The 23,315-nt window shown below is 34.1% G+C and overlaps 2 protein-coding genes across 3 annotated transcripts; one reads left to right on the plus strand and one right to left on the minus strand.

Moving 5' to 3' along the window:
- The first annotated feature begins 1,508 nt into the window (after positions 1-1,508).
- LOC129904112 (membrane-anchored ubiquitin-fold protein 3-like) lies at positions 1,509-6,424 on the plus strand. Its single transcript, XM_055979642.1, has 3 exons — positions 1,509-2,198; positions 5,006-5,176; positions 5,881-6,424. Exons 1-3 carry the CDS (start codon positions 2,069-2,071, stop codon positions 5,934-5,936), a joined length of 357 nt encoding a protein of 118 aa, XP_055835617.1. The 5' UTR covers positions 1,509-2,068; the 3' UTR covers positions 5,937-6,424.
- A 183-nt stretch (positions 6,425-6,607) lies between these two features.
- Positions 6,608-18,396, minus strand: LOC129903389 (uncharacterized). Of its 2 annotated transcripts, XM_055978926.1 has the most exons (12): positions 18,266-18,396; positions 17,779-17,835; positions 16,902-17,053; positions 16,127-16,327; positions 15,759-15,881; positions 14,965-15,002; positions 14,768-14,891; positions 8,993-14,239; positions 8,490-8,639; positions 8,298-8,396; positions 8,072-8,211; positions 6,608-7,298 (listed from the first exon to the last, which is right to left on the minus strand). In XM_055978926.1, the coding sequence occupies exons 3-12, from the start codon at positions 16,977-16,979 to the stop codon at positions 7,016-7,018; spliced, it is 6,483 nt and encodes a 2,160-aa protein (XP_055834901.1). In that variant the 5' UTR covers positions 16,980-17,053; positions 17,779-17,835; positions 18,266-18,396; the 3' UTR covers positions 6,608-7,015. The 2 variants fall into 2 exon arrangements, with proteins under 2 accessions (XP_055834901.1, XP_055834900.1); XM_055978925.1 differs by lacking the exon at positions 18,266-18,396 and having other exon boundaries at positions 17,779-18,205.
- Between the last annotated feature and the right edge of the window lie 4,919 nt (positions 18,397-23,315).

Consider the following 23,315-nt stretch of genomic DNA (forward strand, 5'->3'; position numbering starts at 1 on the left):
ATGTCTTTATGGACATAAATGACCTAGAAATATGTTCAGGGTTGGATAGGGACGGTGAAAATTCTGTATTTCTATTTTGTCTTTGAAAAATAATTATTTAAATTGTAGTTATCTTGAGTTTCTTCCGTAAATTTAGAAATTTTAGAATATATAGTACCAAAATTTCAATTCTAACAAATGAAAAGCGATTATTTATGAAAATTGTCCTATATTCTTGGTGATTGCTAACATAGTGCAATGCATGTTAATTTTTTCTTTAAAGAATATAAAAATGGAGAGCTCTATTGAGGAGCAGGTTAAAGAAGCTTACCATTTATTTTTAACATTTTCACTAGAATATTGACATAAAATAAAAATATGAATGAAGAGAGTTTTATTTTTATTTTGTTACTAATATATATTTGCTCAGTTATTTTATCCAGATCAAGGAAGAGTTAGGGGGTATTAAAACAAAAAAAGTACATTAATTTGGCAGACTATGGGTAATTATTCCACCATTCACTATAAATAACAAATAAAAAGATATAGAGGAAAAATAATTTCTATCTCGACTTGGTATTTTTTATATAAACAACAAGCCAAAAAGAACTTTTGAGATATTCAATTACTTTAAAATATAATTGTCAAGTTAATAATTATAATGCTCAAAATACAATAAAAATTCTTTTCTCTTTTTCTAATATATGTGGTAAAATATTGACATTGTTGTTAAATGTTAATATTACGTTGTTTTTTTAATTTTAATTTTCACTTGGTATTCTATATTCATATTGAAATCTAACTAGTTTTGATCTGCAACATTATATGCCTGTTTCTGAAGGAGACGCTCCCAACAGAGATTTTTCATACCCAAGATTTCAAATTCATAATCTTTAATTAAGGGGTTGTTTGATAGAGTGTATAAAAATAATGTTAAATAGAGTGTATTAGTAATGGTTGTATTAGTTATGCTTGCATTAATTATAGATAGAGTATTTCTTATGCATTGTTTGGTTCAATGTATTTAAAATAACATGCATTACATAAAAATATTTATTTATAAAAATATCCTCAATAATTATGGTGGAAAAGATGTAAAAAGAATTTTGAGGGGTAATTACGTCTTTAATCATGTTAATGCATGCATTAAATCCCCTTGCATAACTAATATCTAAAAATTCATGATATTAATAATACACACCTTAATACACAATATAGTGTATAACTAATGCAACATAACATGAAAAAATGTATTAAATAAAATACTATTAGTACACTTAAATTTTGCTAATACACTCTACCAAACGACCCCTAAGAATAGAGACGTCTCAACCATCTATAATGCGTCTTTCTTACTAAATGTTACTAAGGAAAATGTGAATTTTTTGGAGCCCAAGGGTGGTATTGCCAAATCTAACAAATTAAAGGATGTGTATGTAATTAACCCATTTCTGGGACGCGTCGGTTTGTAGTGAGTTTTACTGATTACCAAAAATGGAAGAAGAAGTAAGAAGCATCGCTTTCCAAATCATTATATTTTTGTCGCAAGTAAGATTCACGTTAAACTTTCCAATTAGATATTTTTTTTTTAAAAATAATTCTTTTTATCTTTCTTTCAACATCAAGCAATTTATAGCCCCCAAGAAACAAACAAGTTTCTCACTCTTTCAGCTGACCCAAAGTTTTTGATTGATTCCCATATTTCCATTTCTTGAAACTTTTCTAAGAAATTCCCAAAAAATATGATCCATTTCTGAAATCAATCATTCTGTTTTCTTGGTTGTTTGGGTATTGAGGGATTCGAATTTCCACTTTCTTTCCTTTTGAAATTTAAAGTTGCAATCTTTTCAGTGTATTGCTAATTGGGGTTTTTCTTGATTTGGGTCACTGTTGAAAAAAAATATCAAAAAGTTCATTTTTTGAGATTTTCTTGAATTTGGGTCTGATGGGTCTTGGCCAAAATTGAGTCTTTTATTCATCTAAGCTTTTGATCTGTTGGCTATTCTTGGAAGTTTTGAACCCTTGATTGTTCTTTGGTGGATTAATGAGAGTTTGAAGTGTGAATTGATCATTGTGAGAGATTGTTCCAATGGCTTTAAAAGAGTTGATTGAGATCAAGTTCAGGCTTGCTGATGGCAGTGATATTGGACCTAACAAGTATACACCTAGCACCACAGTGGGTTCTCTTAAAGAAAAGATAATTGCACAGTGGCCCAAAGGTTTTAATTTTCTCTAACTTTTACTGATTATCTGAATTCAGGGTAGTTTGGTTCATCTCAAAGATACTTGTTTTTTTCTTTAGAAAAAAAATAAGAATAAATATCCAGCTCTTCTTTGGGTGCATAATTTGTTTGCTTGTTGGAAATTTTGGTGTTTGGTTTAGAAAAAAAATAAGAATAAATATCCAGCTCTTCTTTGGGTGCATAATTTGTTTGCTTGTTGGAAATTTTGGTGTTTGGATTTAAAACTTAGTGCTTCTGTTTCAGAATGAGCATATTTAGTTCTGATGACAATCTTTCTTGTATTTTCATATTCTTAGATTTCTATTTCTATTTCTATTGGTTGATTATTTAGCCTTGATTATTGTATTTTCTTCTTGTTGTCCTGCTTGTTGCTGATGTCTTCTTTTTCATCTGTTTTGAGCCGATGGTTTATCGAAAACAATCCCTCTACTTTTTAAGGCAAGGGTAAGGTTTGCGTACACACAACCTCTGCAAACCCCACTTGTGGGGTTACACCGGGTATATTGTTGTTGACAATCGTTCTTGTTCTTTCTTGCTATTCTTCTATGTTGGACCAAGGGGGTGGGTGGGGTGGGTATCTCGGATGATTACTTGGCTACTTTTTGAAATGGTGCAGTTAATTGTTGTGTTGACTGTAGTTTCTCCTCATGAGACTATACATAAACCTTGTCTTTTCAATTATAATGATAGATTCTTTTTTATCTTTTTCTGTCATAATGCAAGATTGTAAACAAGACTTATATGCATGGTATGGCTTACCATTACAATAACTTTGATGCATTTTGCTATGCAAATAAATAAAGCCTGTGCATTTGATTACTCTTTATAGTTCCTCTTTTCCTCCTTTGTCCAGCACATCCTGTATTAAATATAGGCTAAAGGTCCATATTTTGTGGACAAACACTGCACAGTACAAACCTGCTTCATGTTGATCTTGAATATTTATTGCAGAGGCAATTGTCTCATAGCCACAAAGATTTGGTTATATTGATCATCAGTTTGTTGAGTTATTTGATACTCTTATATACTTCTGGCCCTTAGTTACATAATCTGTGCAACTATTATTAGTTGAGTACATCTCCTGATTGGTTTTAGATATCCCTTCGTTTGATGTCCATGTTTTGTGATATTCGTCGTAACCTATTAAATGCACTTGTAGTTAATGCTACAAGATTATGGTGTGTACCTTAGTGATTGATATTTGTAACTTCTGTTTATTTGTAAGTCTCTGGTAGGTGTAATCACTGGCAAGTACAGTTGAATAATTAAAAGGAAATCTTAACTTTATTCGCAATATTGGTAAACTAAGCTTAGATAATTTTACAACACATTAGAACTCTTACTTGTGGACTTCACCACCTCTTTTGCAAGAGTAATTAGCTTCATTTTAGCAAATCTAACCCTTCGATCATCGGACAAGTCATACACATCAAAATATTCCTCCATAGCTGATAGCCAATCAGCAAATATTTTTGGATTGAGCTTTCCATTAAAAACTGGTAACTCCATTTTGACTTTCTTTCTGATGTTACCTGTAGTACCTTGATTTTCATAGAGGTTACTGTTTAGGAAAGTTCTACTCAATGGTGGTTGAGGCATCTGCAGAGGCCTTTTCGCCGCAACTCCTCTTTTTTCGGTTGGATTAGGTGGTTGGTCAAGCTGTTGAACATCTTCTCCGGCCTCTAGTCCTTCATGTGAAACAACTCGGACAGATTTTTTTGTTCCTTTCACCGGTAAATTAGTTGGCAGCTGTGAGTTCTTCAACTCAAGAGCACTCACACGAGTTTTTAAATTCTGAACTTCTTCAAGTAACTTCAGTAGCAACTCATCCCTTTGAATATCAGTTAGCTTCCTGCAACTAGGCTTTTCCACATGATTTGACATGATACTGATGACCTCTCAAATACGAATTAAGTCTTTTAAGCTTCAGCACCAAACACTAAGTAATAAGAGAAATAGGTTGACAGTGAAAGTGGTGATATATGGAAACAATACATGCAACGCAATCGAGGTTTTTCAGCTTAGAAGCTGAGCAAAAATGAAGGGATGAATGAGGAGAAGAAGAGAGAGAGATGACATGTGTCTCTGAAACATCTTTGGTGCACTGTTTGCTGCAATCTGAGGGTAAAGATGCATTTTATAAGGACAGTTACTTGGGAACCAAGCAAGTATGAAAGCCGTTTATAGACTTGCTTCCTCATGACTCCATAGACTTGCTGCCCAAGTTTAGACTATTAAAGCATTTTAAATACAAACTACATAATATTGAAACATCTAAAAGATACTATAGAACTCAAATACGGATTTGTGTCTCAGTGGTGAACCTTTGAGCATATATGCACCAGATTCAGCCGAGGCGGACTCCCTTTAACAACGTATATGCAAATACACTTGCTAAGAAAATGAACTTAAACAACTTAAAGGTCTAAATATTTCCTATGAAAACATTAGCTCTAGAATTTGAATCTCTTTGGTCTTTTCCAGATCTTCTTTATTTACATTACAGTTGGCCAGTAATTGCAAATTGATGAAAGTTGAGGGATATCCTCCCATCATCCCTTTTCTTTCTTTGAAGTCAAATAATAAGTGTATAACAGTCAGATGAAGAAATGATAACATCATAATTTACTATTATCGGAGCCTTCATTAGTCTTCTCCTTCTCCATATGTTTGGTTCTAGAGGAAATTTGAATCTGAAATCACAAATGTGCTGCTCTCTGTTTAGCTATTCTTTTATTCACCTATAATCCTCTTGCTGACAAAAGATCTTTTTTTTGTGTCAGAAAAAGATTCTGGGCCAAAGACGATAAATGATGTGAAGCTTATTAATGCCGGAAGGATACTTGAGAACAATAAAACACTTGGTGAATCAAGACTTCCAGTTGCTGAAGTTCCAGGAGGTGTCATCACTATGCATGTCGTTTTACGCCCACCTATGAATGAAAAAGCCCGTGGTAAGTTCACAATTTTTTGCAATCATAGAAACTGAGATCATGGTAAACGTGTATTAGATAGATGCTTTAATGTATCATGTCTTCGTTTTTGAAGTACATGACGATAACAGTACAGCCATCCGTCACTAATCACCGGTAGCTCGTATTGGATATTTATACGTAACCGAAGTATCAATCAGTAGAAGTGCTGAGATTACCTTTTCCTGTTTTCAATATTCCTTGGTGTAACTTGTTGTAGGTTCTTGTTGATACTAAAAACATGTTGTTTGGTAGACCGGTACTTTTGGTACTTTCTGCATATTTTGCTTGTGTGTCAAAACTCGTCATCTCCTTGTTAACCTTGAGTCCTAAAGAATTGGGGTGAAGTAATTATTAGATAGCAAAAAAATTTAGTTTGTCCAACTGTTGGATGATAGCTTCAATTCAACTTCGCAGTTATGATGCACTTTCTCCGAGGGTTGGTCTCTCTTCTTTCTTTTCTGTTTATGATTGTTAATTCTGCTGTTCAATAAGTGGTTAGACTTCAGTGATTCCTTGTTAATAGGGGGTTACTCCCACGTGCAATGTGTACATGAAGCTTGTGCCTTCCAGAAATGTTTGAGAGCTTCTGCATTTCCATCCATGATCTATTTATTTGATCCTTCTTTTAACTATGTCTTTACTGAAGCCTTCTGCTGAATGAAGTTTCAATGCATTTGTTACAGATAAACTGCAGGATGATTCCCTGAAGAAAGGCGGGTGTGCATGCATAATCTTGTAATCCGTCTAACCTGATAACAGAATTACTCCAGTTTAGTAATATTCCTTATCTCATGGATTTTTCAGTAGCGGATCTTTGGATGCATCCAAGAAGATATCAAATGACAAAATTTGAACTCAATTATCATTCAAGCTCTTTGCTTTTTACCTTTAGATTTCAGCTTGGCAAACTTGCTTAGATGGCTAAAAGGAATTTGGTGAATTGCTGTGTAGGAACTTCTGTGGAAGTATGAAAATATTTCTTTCCTTTTCGGGTGGGTAAACAAGGGAACAAGAAGAACAAAAGAATTGTTGAAGATTATAGTTGGTTTGATTTCATTTAATTTGCAATCCTATAATTACTACTCGTGAAGAACTTAAAAATTCAGGCATGTGTACTTTGTTGTTGTTACTCTATTTTTTCTGTTATTGATGCTCCAATGACTATGGCATCAAATTCACCATACCAATTTATATTGTTTATGTTATTTTCCAAGTTATTTGAGCAAAGGGTCTATCAAAAACCACATTTCTACTATGTAAGGGTGATGTCTACGTAAACACTACTCTCCTCAAACCTTACTCGTGAGATTACATTCGGTATGTTGTTGTATATGAGTAGGATATGGTCATGCAAGTCAAATTCCAGCTTTACATTACATGTTATAGCTGTACCACAGGGAGGCAACCGAATTGAAAACTCAAAAGGACAGAGCAGTTGAGTATATAACAATTTTTTATGCCTCTTGCGTGGCTTAAAGTAGGAGAAGCAGAGCTAATTACAGGATAATCTAATTTCTATACATAATATTACAGCCAAATACAGGTAAAAAATGGAAAAATGAGGCTATAATATATGGGATATCTAGATCTACACATAACTTAAATGGGTTACAAAATCTGGCAGCCACAGTTTTAACATTTACAAGGAGCAAGGCAGCATGCAGGGTTGGTTCCTCCATATTTGGAACTTATCTTTGGCAAGCTTGTCCATAAAAGTGAACCAACTTCTAGAGCTAACATGCGAGACAAGGTGTGGAAGTCATGCATGTTGGCACTCTTCTCGAAACTAGCAAATCAACAAATGGATTGAAAGAGTGCCTATGAAAGACTGTCTACGACGGAGGATGAAGAGCGATTTAGTTGCATGAGCTTTGTCCTAGATGCTCTGACATTCTTGAGTGTCATCTTCAGTTTTTGCCTTTCGCCTTCAACCTCAGCAAACTGGAGGCTTAACTGAGAGTACCGATCGTGCATTTCCCTCAGTTCATTCTCCTTAGCTACATGCTTTTCTTTGATTTCCAACATTTCCTTGATCAACTCATTGATGTCTCTGAAGCTTTTGAAGATTGCTTCGTCATCACTATGTTGTTTGAGAAACGAACTGAAGCATAAATAAATTACTTGTCACTTCTACAGTATTTTATCCTCGCAATGAATATCATCACATGGAGCATTGAACCCCAAGAAAACAACACATTTTCACTGTGAAGACAATAACAGCAAAACACTTCTAGATAGTTACATCTCTAGTAAGCTTCCTAGTGAAAGACAGGAACGACTAATATGGCAGTAGTCTTGGATACTGCTCATTGCCATAAAAGCAGATTAAAAGAAAATATTCATTTTTTAGTGTCTTCATAGATGGACCTAGGAAATGGTTCAAGGATTCCTTCCAGAACATGATTTACAGATTCTATATATGCAGTTCAATATATGAATTATGTGAACTTCATTCGTAATTCCTAGTATAATTGAGAAGCTAGGCAAGAAGTGTTCAGAAAGCCATATTGATGCATAGATCATCTCACCTGTCAATCAGCTCATGTAAAATACTATTTTTTTCAATAAATATTTTCCAGAATGGAGAACAAAGCAACAACTCTGAGGAAAACAAAATCTGATGTTAAGCATAGATTACAGCAACAGATCAAACGTAGACAGTAATATCAACTGTTACCACTGAAAAACTCAATTTAGCAACATGCGAAATTAAGCAGGGCTAGCCAATGTTATTGAGAATGTTGATTGAGCAGCGTGAAATCGCAAATGAATAGATCTACTATAATTGACTAAAAGAAATGGAAGAATGAAGTGTCTGTCGGGGCCAATTTATAAGCAGAAGGCAAAGATGAAGAAGTAATCGCAACATCCTACCTCTGGAACATACTCGGTTTATTTTTTGCCTTCAATGCTTCAGCAAGCTCAATTTCCAGGGCAAGTACCCTCTCCAATGCATTACCAGTGCTAGCTATATCCTTGAATGTTGGGAACATGCTTCGTAGCTCTTCATTTGCCTTGCAGATTAAGAACCATGATGAACAGTGATCAGCGGCGCAATTGACATATTCAACAATAATATATACAAGTTACTTCAGTATACCTTGTGTAATTGCATGAGTTCGCTCTGAAAAATTTCAAAGCTTGGATCAGGATAATGGTCCTCAGGAATGAGAGAGTTTTCACGTTTCATCCTTTCCAACTGCAAGTCAAGTAAAAGAAAAAGATTGCTATGGTACCACCATGTATCTCACTTGTAATCTGATTATTGACTCAAAGTTGGATCAGCATATACCTCTTCATGTAGATGTTCCATGCTAGACCTCAAATTCCTGCTTCCAAACTGTTCACTGCTGAAATCTATATGCCTTCCATTGCTCGGTGGTGAGTAAACTTCAAGAGGTGCATCTCCAGTTGTTGCATGCACACCTACTGATGCAGCATCCTGTAAATGATGGAATAAGAAGAAAAAAACTAAGTACTTCAAAAACCAAAGGACTCCATGAAGTAGAAGACAAAAGCAGGGAATGCAATCAGAAATATTGATTTAACCAATGAAATCAGTCAACTAGGGAAGCAGGGATCTGGCTTTCATACAGACTCACACACACATGTTGGTGGGGTTTATTTACTATATACTTGTGAGTGTAGATAGATAGGCATATATATTACTTGCATTTTATCATGTGAGCTCTGTAGCTTTCAGCTGTGTAGCCCCAAAAAATAATATTTAAATATGGTCTTCAAGAAAACATTCTACATCACTACCACGTTAGTAGTTCTTGTCAGAGAGCTTACCAAAGTGAGTAAAAGTTTCACTGGTGAGTTTGATTCTTCACTTCTATCATCCATAAATAAGGTTGTTTCCTTCACATTCCAGGCATCAGATGAATCCTCTCGAGGTGTGGCATCAGGAGAAGGATTAACATTTGTCTCATTAGGTGCAAGTTCAACTTTGCCCATCTGGCCATTTTCTCTCTTAGATACAATAGAAGATGTGACATTCATCAGCTGCTCTCTAGTCGAAGTAAGTTCAGTTGCAATTCTGGAGTATTCTCTCGCTCGTTCTCGCAAAGTTATTTCAAGTTTTTCTTTTTCTTCCTTGCAACACTCTAGACTGAGAAAAGCACACTCCAATTCTGCCTTTATTCTGTCATGATCTTTCATTATTTCACGCTTATCAGAAAGCAGAGACTGTAATTCAGACTCCAAAGACAAGATTTTGAGAGCTAAGTCTTCATTTTTCTTCAAGTGCAAAGCTTCAGATCTCTTCCTGCTTTCGATTTCATCTAATGCATCCTGTAACTTCAAAAGCATATCTTCTCCGTGCTTTTTGGATATAGAAACTTGTTGCTTCAACTCTTGGAACTTTGATTCATATTGTTCTTTTATAAAGACTATTCTCAAGGATTCTTGCATAGCAACTGGTCGTCCTTCAGATTCTCTTTTCTCACTAACCCGGAGACATTCTGCATCAGCCTTATCCTTGAGCTCCTTCAAATGGATGGACAAGTTTTTGAACTCTGCCGTTTTCAAGGACTGCTCTGAGAGCTTCTGAGTAAGCTCATTACACTTGTGGGTGAGCTCATTACATTGTAACTGCAAGGTGACCATTTCATCTTTGTTTTTCTCCTGTAAAATCTTGTAGGGCTGCAGTTCATCTAATTTGCCTCGGAGCACAATCACCATGATCTCTAGTTCTTCCTTGGAAAGTGACAAGTAATTAAGTTCTTCTTCGGCATTTGCCAGCTCGTTCTTCAACTTCTCCACTTCAAGAGCATGATAATTATTAGTTTCGAGAAGAGAATCCTCCAATATTTTCATCTCCTTCTTGTATTCCTCAAGTTTCACTGTGTTAACATACTTGGCATCTGAAAGAACATTATTTTGAGCAGTAGAAGCTTCTAAATCAGATCTAACAGAAGAAAGAGATCTTAGAAACTCCTTGTTTTCTTTAATTGAACAAGCCTCACTTGCAAGGCATTGATTCAACTTGGCCTGTAAATCATGACATCTCTTCTGAAGCTCAGCAGTGGACCCATCCGAATATTTCAGCTGCCGCACAAATTCTAGATCCACTGTTTCACAGTGGCTCATGGCAACTGTGAACTTAACATCAGAAGCTATGGCATACTCTTGTATTTCTAGCATGTGCCTTTTAAGATCAGAAATATAGGAAAACTCCTGCTGAAGTTTTACCATTTCCTTACTACACTGCTGCAAAAGATGGTCAAGTCTAGACTTCTCTATTCCTAACTCTGATGCCAGCTGCCTGAAATGCACCAGATCAGCATTTTGCTTTTCCAAATCCAGTAACCTATCATTCTTCTCGTTCAATTGAAAGGTAAGATCTTGCACTGAACTCTCTAAACCAGATACATAGGACAAATCTTCCTGAAGCTTAGTCACATGTTCATCACGCTGCTGCACAAGTTGGTCAAGTCTACATTTCTCCACTTCAAAATCTGCTGCCAGCTGTCTGAAATTTACCAGTTCAGCATTTTCCTTTTCCAAGTCCAGTAACTTGTCATGCTTCTCATTCAATTGAGAAGTAAGATCTCTAACTGAGCACTCTAAACCAGAAACACCAGACAACTCTTCCTGCAGCTTTGCCACATGCTCATCACGCTGCTGCAAAAGCTGATCAACTCTAGATTTCTCCACTCCTAAATCTGATGCCAGCTCCCTGAAATGCACCAGCTCAGACAGCTCAGCATTTTGCTTTTCCAAATCCAGTAACCTGTCATTCTTCTCGTTCAGTTGAGAGGTAAGTCGTTGCACTGAGTCCTCTAAACCAGAAAGACAGTACATCTCTTCCTGAAGCTTAATGATATGTTCATCACGCTGCTGCAAAAGCTGATCAAGTCTAGATTTTTCCACTTCTAAATCTGATGCCAGTTGCCTGAAATGCCCCAGTTCAGCATTTTGCTTTTCCAAATCCAGTAACCTGTCGTGCTTCTCGTTCAATTGAAAAGCAAGATCTCTTACAGAGCCCTCTAAACCAGACACACAGGATAACTCCTCCTGAAGCTTTTCTGCATGCTCATCATGCTGCAGCAAAAGATGGCTAAGTCTAGATTTCTCAATCTCTAACTCTGATGCCAGCTGCCTGAAATGTACCAATTCAGCAATTTGCTTTTCCAAATCCAGTAACCTGTCATCCCTCTCATTCAACTGCAAAGTAAGATTTTGTACTGAACCCTCTAGTTTATCCTTAAGACCTCTCTCAACTTGCAATTCATCTTGCAGAGTTCTCAAATTGTCTCTCAGGTGACTAACTTCTGATGTAAGCTTGGCAAATTCCTCAGCCTTGTCGTGTAGAGAGGTCATGAGATCCTCCTTCTCTTGTATTAGTTCAGAAATGATTAAGTCATTCTGCTCAAGCTCGTTAGCTATAGAGTCCAAGCCCAAGATCTCTTGAGAAATATGCCCGTTCTCTGAGGCAAAATTTTGTAGCTCAGCTTCAAAGGCAGCAAGATCATCCAGAAGCTCTCTGTTCTGTTGTGCATGTTTTTCTTCAACTTCAGTGTTAAGTTGAAGTTTATTGGTCACAGATTCAAGTTCAACCTGAAGTTTCTCCACGAGGGTAGTTGACACATTAATTTTAGCCGCCATACTCTGTATATCATTTTTATACTTTTGCTTCACGGAAATTATTTCTGATCTACTAGCATTCAAATACACCTCAGCAACTGATTTTTCACTTTCTAGATTTTGCTTCTCCTGCATAAGATGAAGAATCTTGCTACACACATTATAGTGCACCTCTTCCAGTTGCATGGTGAGACCTCTTATATCCCTGAGCTCCAACTCATGGCAAGAGGAATTGCATGGAAGAGATAGGTCCTTCTCATAAGATTCCACCATACCAGCCAACTTACCCTGCACAAAGGTAATATCTTCATGAAGATTTTCATTTGAGGAAGCTAAGTCCTCTGAGTTGGCTCTGACAGTTAGTAAATCATCCTTCAGAAGTGAAATTTCATCTTGAAGCTTACTGTTGTTCAGCAATTCCTGCTTCAATGAAGTGGAGAGTGCTATATTTTCTTCCACACAAGCTTCATATCTATTCTGAGTTTCTGTATGTTGCACCATGATTGCTTCCAATTCCATGACCTTCTCCGTGAGGAGACAGTTTGCCTTCGAAAGACTCACGAGTTCAGCTTCCAAAGATTGATTCTGCAGAACAAGATCGCTGCATCTGAGGATGCAACTTGCTTTCTCCTCATGCAAAATGTGAACATCTTCCAAAGCAGCCTGCAATCTTATTGCCAAATGCTCCTTGTTGAGATTCGAAGCCTCCAACTGCTGAGCAAGTTCATACATATCTCTCTTCATCATTCCAGCATTAGCATTAGCTTCAAACACAGTTTCAAGTAAAACCATGGAGAATATATCCAAGTGCAAGTTAATTGAATGCATGTCACCAAGTTCTTCTTCAACCTTCCTGTAAAGCTCCTCCTGCAAGCAGAGTGATTTTTTCAAGTCATCAGTAAGGACATCTCCACTGAGTATTAATTTCCTTGCAATCACATGTTGATCCTGAAACCGCAACTGCTCTGTATTATCATATTCTTCTATATTCTGAACAACATCTGCATACCCAAAGAATTGTGATTGTGAAGGTTCTGGAATTGCTAGCTTGATGAGGTTCTCATTAGTCTCAAACATGGACACCACCTGTGAGGAAAGAAGCTCCAAATCCTTTTGCAGCTTATCTACTGCAATAGAATAATTCAAGCGGGCTCTTTTCAGAGCTGCTTCTGAAGTAGCGGCTCTTCTCTCGAGCTCCTTATTAAGTGTATCCAAATCACGTCTCTCATCAGCAAGCTGTAACACACGCTGACTCATGTCTTGTCGCATCAATTCCATTTCAGCTTTGCTACTCGAGATGGTATAAAGGCAAGTTGAATGTTCATTCCTCAGATTCTGTAACTCTGCCAGCATTTGCTTCTGATTTTCCTCGAGTTCTTGAACAAGAGCTTCGTAGTAACACTCCATCTGATCCATTTTTCTCAACAGATTTTCCCTTTCAACCTTCGCCTCATCCACTTCTCTTACCAGATCAAAAATTTTGGCTTTCATTGCATCAATAGCAACAGTGGAATCAGTTCCTTGAGAAACCAGTGGAGGTATGCCGATATGATGAAGCAAATTTTCTGGTGTACAAAGATCCAATTCCAACCCAAGCCCTGGCAATGGCTGTTTGATATTGGGTAAATCTGTTGCTTTAGTCTCCTTTACATCCACTGATGTTACTTTATTTAGCAATGACATCTCATCTCTTGCTCCTAGTTTGACCTCCTGTACAATTTGATGCAATGCCTCCAATTCCGAATGAAGAAACGTGTAGTCTCTTTCATAGAATCCAAGACAAACTTTATTTTGAAGTTCTTTGATTCTATCTTCAACCACTGAAATTCCTTTCATCCATCTAAGCTGTAAATCTTGAACTAAGCGGCCAGAATCAGCACCACAACTTTCACCACCATGATTTTGACAGCTTGATTTCAAAGTTCTTAGTCTTTCAATACAACCTTTGAAATTTGAACATTCTGATTTTAGGACAGAAACCTCTTTTGCCAACTCTTCACTAGAGGATATCTCAGCAGTAAGTAGATGAGAAAACTTTTCTGTTTCAGAGCCCAATTCATTAGCTTGACTTTGCAGAGTGCTTACCTCCAGCTTAAGCTCAAAAATTGATGATTCTGCCAATTCCAGGCTTGCTCTAAGTCTATTATTCTCTTCATAAGCAATTGCCAATTCTTTATCCATTGAGCAGTCTGACGCCCATCCATGAACTGAACTACTACTCTGGGCCATTGCTAGATTGTCAGATTTATTACCTTTCTCCGACTGCAGGCCTTGACTATCAGTTTCATGTGCACTTGATGAATCATGCTTTTCGGCATATAGACTCTCTGAAGTATTGGAAGAGCTATCAAATGCAGCCGTCAAATCAGCATGTTCCTCGTTTAGTTCCACTTCCTCCTCAACAGAAGAGAGTTCTTTAGCCTCTGGTCTGAATCTGACCCTTGAACTAACCTATATCAGAACAAATGGAACCAGAATCAGGAAATGAGAAAGAAGCAAATCAAGAAATTTGCAAATTGAACGAAGACAAAAAAAGGATCTAATTTCTCACTGTCATGAATGACCAGTAAATTTATTCTATTCTTCTAGGACATTTGTTCAAATCGCCAAATTGGCATGGTCAAGTAACAGGCTAAATAAAGCTGGTACTTGAGATTCAGGAGTTCGGCAACTGTACAGAAATTCATGGCAATGATCAAAGGCAACGTAACAATATGACCATATAGGAAGTCACAGAAGCTGTTTTGACCAACAACAATGCATTAGGAACTAACACTTAGGTGATTCAGAAACCTTCACAACATTTATATTTTAGTTTGAAAGATCAAAAAGAAATCATATTCTCACGATTGGCTGCTGATAACTAACTAATCCAAAATTAGAATTGAGACTCTAGAACACCAAATGAAATACAAAGGGATCATGAATCATCAACTGTGTACTCCAAGAAGAGTTTAGTGGTGCTAACAATAATCAGACCTTATCAATTTGATCATGGTCAGTCTCTCCTGAAAATAGAACTTTCCCGGTAACAGATTCATCATGTTTGTTCTCTCCTGACTGCAAACCTCTCTCCCTATGTTCCCTTTGCTGCTCAAATTCTCTGCAAGTAAATGCACCTTCTGTCACTTGCTCATAAGAAAAATCATGTGACTTTAGATGTTAAGATGTGCTACCTGAATCCTGTTTTAGATGTTAGCAACTGAACTGTGACCTGGAGCAATAACATGCAATTAAACAACAAATTAAACAAAAGAAGAAAAATAAATAACAGAATACATATAAATGAATAACTATAAATTCTGAACTAATATGGACACAGAAAAGTAATCATCAAACCGATTTGTGAGGGGCAAGGATTGACTGGTAGATCAGATATCCTACATTCATGCTGATATACTATTATCCTAATATAATGACGTTCATGTTGCAGGCTAATGAGTGTCAAACTGATGAAGATTAAGTATGACTAGCTTGGCATAGAAGATGATAGGAGTTCTCTTAGATATGTTACAGGTTCATCAAGAAAGAAGAAGTAAAGGTTACTGATCCATAGGTCCCTATCAAGTTCCCATGAGCACCCAAACTGCTCATGTAAACAGGTATACAGCAATCCAAAAGCAGAAATCTACTTATAACAGAAACTCAATATATAGTTCCAAAAGGTGTTAAGTTAGACTACGCTAAAACGTAATATAACTGCAGCTGCATGAGAGGCATTGGTTTTGCCTAAGAGCAATTCTTGAATTCTAGAAGATGGGAAATGGAGAAAACAAAAAGGATGTCCCTGCAACTAACACAATTAGGGGTGATTATTAATTCAGGTAGTAAACATGCCAATTGAGAATACTTTTCTTACATCAACCAAAAAAAATTTGTTATAGCACATCATTATGACTTAAAACACAAATCTAGACATATGCTGAAGGTGATCAAGCAGAAGTGCCAGAAGGAGTAATATTTGCCTCACATGTAATATGGTTCCCGCATTGCATCCTTGAAGAGGTAAAGCAACAGCAGAAGGCTTCGATGCTTCAGCATAATCAGCAAGATTAATTGTTGCCTCACCCAGGATACTAGACCGTGAAGAGCCCTGAGAGTATTATCAGATTCAAAGAGAACTATTAACAGCATCGAAGAGGAAAATTAATCCATTCAGTACCAAGAGACAGGTTTAAGTTTTTAAATCTGCATTCATCAGAATTCATCATTGCAACAAACAAATTAGCTGTCAGGGAAGTCAACCAGGAATTCAAGTATAAGCTATCTAGAAACTTTTTTTTTCCACTTTTGGCAATAAGGTAAATCCATATAGAAGCTAAACAGAAGAAAATATACCATGGAAACCACAAGTTTGTACAGCTTCTCATCAAATTGTTTGTTTTTGACATCTTGAAGAAGCCTTGTCGTTTCATAAATTGGATCAGCCCATTTGCATGTTCCATTTCTTACATTGGCTTTGGTTGTCTTGGCAATCGTTTTTCCAGAGTCAGCAGGGCTAAAAGATATGAATAACTTGTCCCATCCAGTTTGTGGTATCTGTAACACCAAGAGGCAACTTTCAGTCAATGCTTGTTCCATGGTAATGTATACTGGATATTGGCTATTTTTGGTTTTAACCAAATCCGTCACCAAAAGTACAAGACAGCAGAGTGAACTTTGCATCAATTATATGGTTTTCCCGATGGTTATATTTTTCTATATACGTATTAAATATTAAACACTTTTTTCTGGCATATGCTTTTGTCCATCAAATAGGTAACTAATACTAGTTACTAAAAAGATAATGATATGAAGGATTTCGAAGGTTCTGCATCAGCACTAGATAAGGCCAAAATTATACATAGAGTAGCATACCATTGCAATCATGTTATTATTGCTATAATCCTAAGAAATTGGTAGACTCAAGGAGTTGCAGTATGTGCCTCTATCTTGATAAGAGAATCTTTAGATATTATTGAAATTTGATGTTATCTTGTCTTTAGCAAGCATTTAGCAGCCAAGAGTAAAAGCAAACTACTTCCCATCTACTGAAACAATCATCTCATTCTATACTACGGTACATCTGTCCACCAGGTATTACTAACTTGAAATAAAAAGAGTTCAATCTTACATGAGTAGCATTAAATTGAAGCCGAAAGACCACTTTCACTTTATTCTTCTCAAGCTTCCACTTAGTGATCCTTGACATTGTTGCATATCCAGTTTAGCATCAGCTACAAACCATCATTTCCCCAAATCCAGACGATAACAATCTCAGTTCGCCTGAACAATTTGCGACAAAAAGTACAAATGTCAGAAAAGAAAGCATAACCAATACCCATTCACAGAAAGAAGATGAATGAATTATTCATAAACCAATTAGACCTTGAAATGGCTTCTGAACATATGATACACATGATCCTCCAGATTATAAACAAAATATTACAGTCTAGCTTCTACTCCGATTATTTTAAGCAGTTTTCTACTGGAATCGAGAAGCCATAACATTTGAAAAACTCCACATAAGAACTCATTTTCAAAACAAGCTACCCACTCAAAGCCACAATGACATTCATGCTACAAAAGGTAAGGCAAAGTTAAACTAAGTCAAAGCATGTGAACATTTCCAGTTATTGCACAGTGCAGGCATGACATACAGGGAGGTCAAATTTAGCAGGAAGGAGCTAGAGCTAAAATTTAGGCTGGGAAGAAGCTACACTGAAACCTGTAAGCTGATTAAGTTGTTAGAGAACCCATTGTAACAACAGGTTGTTTCCAATATACTCTCAGCTTAAATAAAGCAGTTAAGGAACCCAATGTGATCATCTTAATTATAACAGGTCCACAAGATACTGAACTTTAAGACACTAACATTGATCCAAAGAGGCAGTCAATTAAAAACTAAACAAGTCTCAAGCTCAGAAGAATTCCAAAAAAGACCAGATCTTGAAAATTGCAGCTGAAGCTAAGTACAACAAGCTCAAGATTGAGCTAAAACCCAGAATTACCTCTTCCAGTTTTGCAGAATGACTTAAAGATCCGGCAAGTTCTTCTGATCCAGACCCCTAAAATGGCCACCAAGTATCTCAAAACTTTAAACAATGCAAATTTAAATACCCAACTTTAAATCCCACAAAATGCAAACAAGATATTCCTGGACCCAAGAAGAAGAAAGAAAACCTTAAAAATTTCCCAAAGAGAAAAAAAGATGAGATCTTTTTCAAGAAGAAAGCAAGAATGAGAAATGGGAATCTAGCATCCCAAAAGTCCAAGAAAACAAGGTTAAAAATAGATAAAATGAAAACAGTGAAGTGCTAGTACACACAACTGTTTTTCACTACAGAATCAAATCACACGTCAGCTTCATGAACAGTAGATTTCAATATTCAAAAGCTCAGACATCACATTCATGAAAATTAAAAAACACCCATTTCTCAGAAAAAGAAAGAAAAAAAAGAATCTTGAAAAAACAGTGCTAATGGAATTGTCTATTACCTAATTGTAAGATCTGGGGGAGCTTAGAAAACAAGGAAAAACCTTGAGAATCTTTAGAAAGAAGAGAAAGGAGAGACAGAAAAGACAATGGCTTTAGAGTAAAATAGCAGTAAAATATGGGGGGTTTAAAGTTTCAGTTTTCACCATTGAAATGAGCAGAGAGAGAGAATGGTGGGGTTGAAATTTGAAATATAATGAAAATGAGGGGGTTTAAGATTAAAGAAAGAGATATCCCGCCAAAGTATGTAATTTTCAGTAATTAATTTTGTATTTACGTAACTAATTAAGTATATAAGGTGCTTTCTTTATTATCTTGGTCTGAAAAATTAGAGTATAGGGAAAGTACTAAATTACCCTTTGTAGACCTCTTAGTCAACACCATCACTCTGGCACTTTTTTTCTTTTATTTTTATTTTTTGTACACAGAGAAAAAAACAAAAAAGAAATAAAAAGGCACTTCGACATTCACTTTCCATTTTATAATATACGTATATGGTTTTAAAAAAGATATAAATAATCATCCATTAAAATAATAGTTAAAAAATGTATTTGTCTATATTAATAGATTTATATACAAAATATATACTTTTGATACATAATAAATTTATTTTTATATATTTAATTAGTGAATGTAATTATTTCTCGACGACTAGTCAAATGTGACTATAATGGTATCAGCTGAGAATAAGAGGGAAATTAATATTGTTAAATTTTCTTAACCTAGTTTAGATAATTTTTTCCATAAAAACTCATTAAAATTGAGGATAACAAATTAAGAATAACTTTCAAGTTACATTTATGTGCAATTTCACATGTAATGTGATTTGGTTATTCTAATTGTCATTTATAGAAATTACTGAATATTTTGATGTATTTGCTAGTTTCATTTACATTTCCTTATAAAGGAAAACTTTAATTTCATGATCTTTAACAGTTGCTATTAGGAGCGGAGCTAAGGTACTATAAGGGGTTCATTACTTTATTCGTTTTCTTTGTAAAAAAAAAGTTACATTATATATATACATCAATATCGATATATCTAATGAAATTTAAATTACACTATATAAACAAAGTTAAAATCATGTTTTAGTTATACATAGTAAATATTAAATTTTTTTAATTTCTTCGTGCATATACCCCTTTATAGTTTGAAGTAAAAATCCTGGTTTTGCCTTTATTATTTATCATGGATCATATTCATTTAATTCTAGCAATTTAAAATTTATAAAATCGCTTTCCCTGAATATATATTGCAATTGATGGAGGTAACTTAAGCTATCTGACAATTTATTTTTATTTTTTGTATCTTGCTCAATTGTGAAACTTGTTTTGGTGTTATTTCAATATTTTTCTACTTTAAAACATGATTTAGTCTGATCTTAAGATAGGGCAATAAGAATTGTACCTAGTGGCAGAGTCATACGTATTGAAGGGGTAATAATTTATACCTTTTGTCGTCAATTGTATATATACTATACATTATATTGACTTTTCTTGATTGTTTCGTAAGATTGCTAGTAAAATTTTTGATTTCACTGTATTACTAACTGTATGTGTTTTTAGAATCAAGTAAATAAAGAAAACACATGGTATTCTAATATATGGTCCTCCAAAAAGTAGGTGTGATATTATGTGACAAATTAAACATATAGGGTCAAACAAGAAGTTGATATGTCTTTGTTGATAAAATAGTGCTCTTTCAGAGGTTGCTTGTAATATTTAGTTTCAGACACAGACAGATTACTGCATAATCCCCTCCTTAATTAATCTTCCAAAAAAAAAGATGTGGACACTAGGAAATAATCAAATTAATCTGCATACTACTTACTTGTGGTTTTGGAATCAATCATGGCATATTGCTCAACTTACTTTATACTCAAAGATTGAATCTAGCTAATTTCAATTATTTTTTATTCGAATTTGTACACATGGCCTAAATATAATTACAAAATCATATTTATTCGGAAGCCTTTAATGCAAAATTTTCATAATATGAAATGTTTGGATGTATAAATAATGGTCGATTTTAGACTAATTAGTGTAACCGTAATTGAGTCATATTATAAGGATATTGTTTTTAGTACTATAATTTACTCAAAAATAAGAATAATAATTTTTTGCATACTGCAATACAAAGTTATTAAATGTAAAAAAAATGATAATGTGTGTTCTTTCCCTTGGGAAGGAGAGCAACTTTCTCTAATTAGAATTACTTGCATTGCTAAATCCCCCCCCCCCCCACACACACACACAATATATATATATATATATATATATAAACCATAGTAATCAAGAAATTATTTGTAAGTTATACTTAGCTTGTTACTATTACCTTGGTAAATGGTAATCATTTGTTTTAAGATAATTTGGTTGTACTGTATAATTATAAAATTAATTAATCCCTCTAATTACTCGATGAAGAAGACAAAGTAGAATAATCGTTTTTCTAACTACCAAGTGTTGGAATTATTTTCTTCCAAGTGCGTGCTGATCTTTCAATTTTTCTCTGATGGTGACAAATTGTTCGATTTTTTTCCTTCTCATTTTGTTTCCAAAAGTGAAAATATTGTACAAAAATTTCTTCAACTATGTTATACTTCATATAGTACATGTAAAAGCACGACGAATGAAATCACAGTGATTGTTACATGTTGCAGAATCAGTAATTTTAGTTCAAGTTTTATATTAATTTTTAAAAAATTATTTAATATGTATGAATAATTTATCCACAATTCAACAAACAAAAGAAATTATGATCTAGAAGCCATAAGTAAAAAAATAGGGTTTTGATTAAAAAATCTAATTTGAAGAAATAGGGTTTTGATTAAAAATATATTAAAAATAGGATAAATTTGAAAAAGAAGAATTTATAAAAATGAAAACAAGTTTTGAGTATTTTTCCAATTTCCAAATACAGCTTTATGCCCAAACACTGATAATTCAATATGTGTATATATATTTGGGCAATTACTATATACTACTATTGGTACGTGATCAAATTATATATATATAAACTAATTTAGAGGTTGCTTTGTATTTTTACACTTTCAGCAGACACAACTAAGATATGATCCCTTTCTTAATCTAAAAAAAATAAAGGAGGAGGAACCTAACGATAATTGGACTGTTGAAATATACTTCCTCAGTTTATTTTTCATTTGTTTAGTATTGACTTGATACATTTCTTAAAAAATAATAAATAAAATTTCAATTTTATTATATCACTATTTAAATATAATAAATTTAATGTTTTGAAAAAAATGAAAAAAATTTAAATATCATATTTAATATAAGAAATTTCGAATTGTGACATTAGTTTATAACTTTCAAATTGTAGCAATAAAAAACTTTTATTATAATAGATTTGAAAATATTATGCATTAATAAAAGTATTAAAAAGAAGAAATAAATAAAAATGTAATAAAGAAATGAAAATGGTAATAAATATATTAATGGTAATACATAATTAGCATTCAATTAGGACTCTAATAATTGATGTTGAAATTAAATTCTTTTATTTTCTCAATTAGTTGAAAATCTGGTAAGATATATTTTCCAAAACTGAAAATTTTATTTGAATGTTTGTCTCCAACGTTTCTCTCTCCCCTTCATTCAACGACTTTTTATCACTTTAAACGAAATTTTATTGAATTTATCACGGAAAGTGAAAGATTTTTTCAATACTTATTCAACACAATGGAAGATGGATTGTTCAGGTAGGTTATTCAGTGATTTGGTTTTCCTTTTCATTAAAAAAGTTTGTTTGTGATAAAAAAGTTCATTTATTTTTGTTGAATGTATACTCTTTATTTTCATTAGTTGTAATGTTCAACGTATCATGAATTTTGTACAAATTCAATGGACATAACAGTTAATAATAAAATGACATTTTCTGCATAACGTTAATAGTAGCAAATTTTTTTTGTTCATTCAAATTGTTGAAAATCTAGGTTCAGTCTAATTGTAAGGATTTTTTAATGAATTTGTGTGAATACAAGTTGTATGAATAGTGTATTAAATCTGATTAAATAATGAGTTGTATGTATGAGTTGTTTAAATTTGATATGATGCAAGTTTGTATTATAAATATTTAATATTTTTTGTATATTCATTGTATAAAAGAGTTTGTTTTTTTTTAGTTTGAAAATGTGCATGGCCGATACTTCTTTGGTGATAGTAATATTTGCTTAAATTTGAGGAATTTTTCTGTTTTACTAATTTGTGGTGTTAGTTGGTATGCGTACTATATAAATTATGTATAAATTTTGAATACATTGAATTAATGGTATGGATTATGTCTAAATAAAATATAAATTTTCTATACAATGAATTAGTGGTATTCATGTTGTATAAATTATGCATAAATTACGTATAAAATTTATATATAATGTAATATTTTTTGATTTTATCCAGCATGTGATGTTAGTTTGTACGCGATCTGTATAGGTCATGTATATATTTTGTATATACGTAAATATGTTGAATTTCAAATGGAGGGCATTATATATGAAGCTAGTACTCTATATGATGGCCTTGTTAATGCAATATCTTCACAGTTAGGAGCGGACACATCTGTAGATGGATTGGAGATTAAGTATTTCGTGAGCGAGAGGTGTACATGTGTATTTGGACCAAAGAAAAATAGGGAGGCCAGCTACAGCACGTTGGAAGAGAGTTGGTGATGTTAAATCTAAGAAGACTAAGATCACCTGGAACATAAGTCATTGAGAGTATCATAACTAGAAGACGTGTGGGAATTATGTTCCTGAAAGTTAGTTAAGAATTATTAAGTTTGGATTTTTTTTAATTTGACAAACAGTTGTTTGTATGTTTTTGATGTTCGGTTGGTAATGAATTTATAACAATATATCATGTTAACCTTATTTTGTATATGAAATCTGATTAGTCTCATTTGTATCGTATTATTTATTGATTGTTGGACTTAAATAGTTTGAAATTTAAGTATAATAATATGTAAATATCAAAAAATCTATTGTTGGCATCACACTGGCATACGAAGTAAAAAATACTCAGTGGTAACATAACAAGC

This window comes from Solanum dulcamara, chromosome 9 (assembly GCF_947179165.1).
Source record: "Solanum dulcamara chromosome 9, daSolDulc1.2, whole genome shotgun sequence".
Classification (NCBI taxonomy): Eukaryota; Viridiplantae; Streptophyta; class Magnoliopsida; order Solanales; family Solanaceae; genus Solanum; species Solanum dulcamara.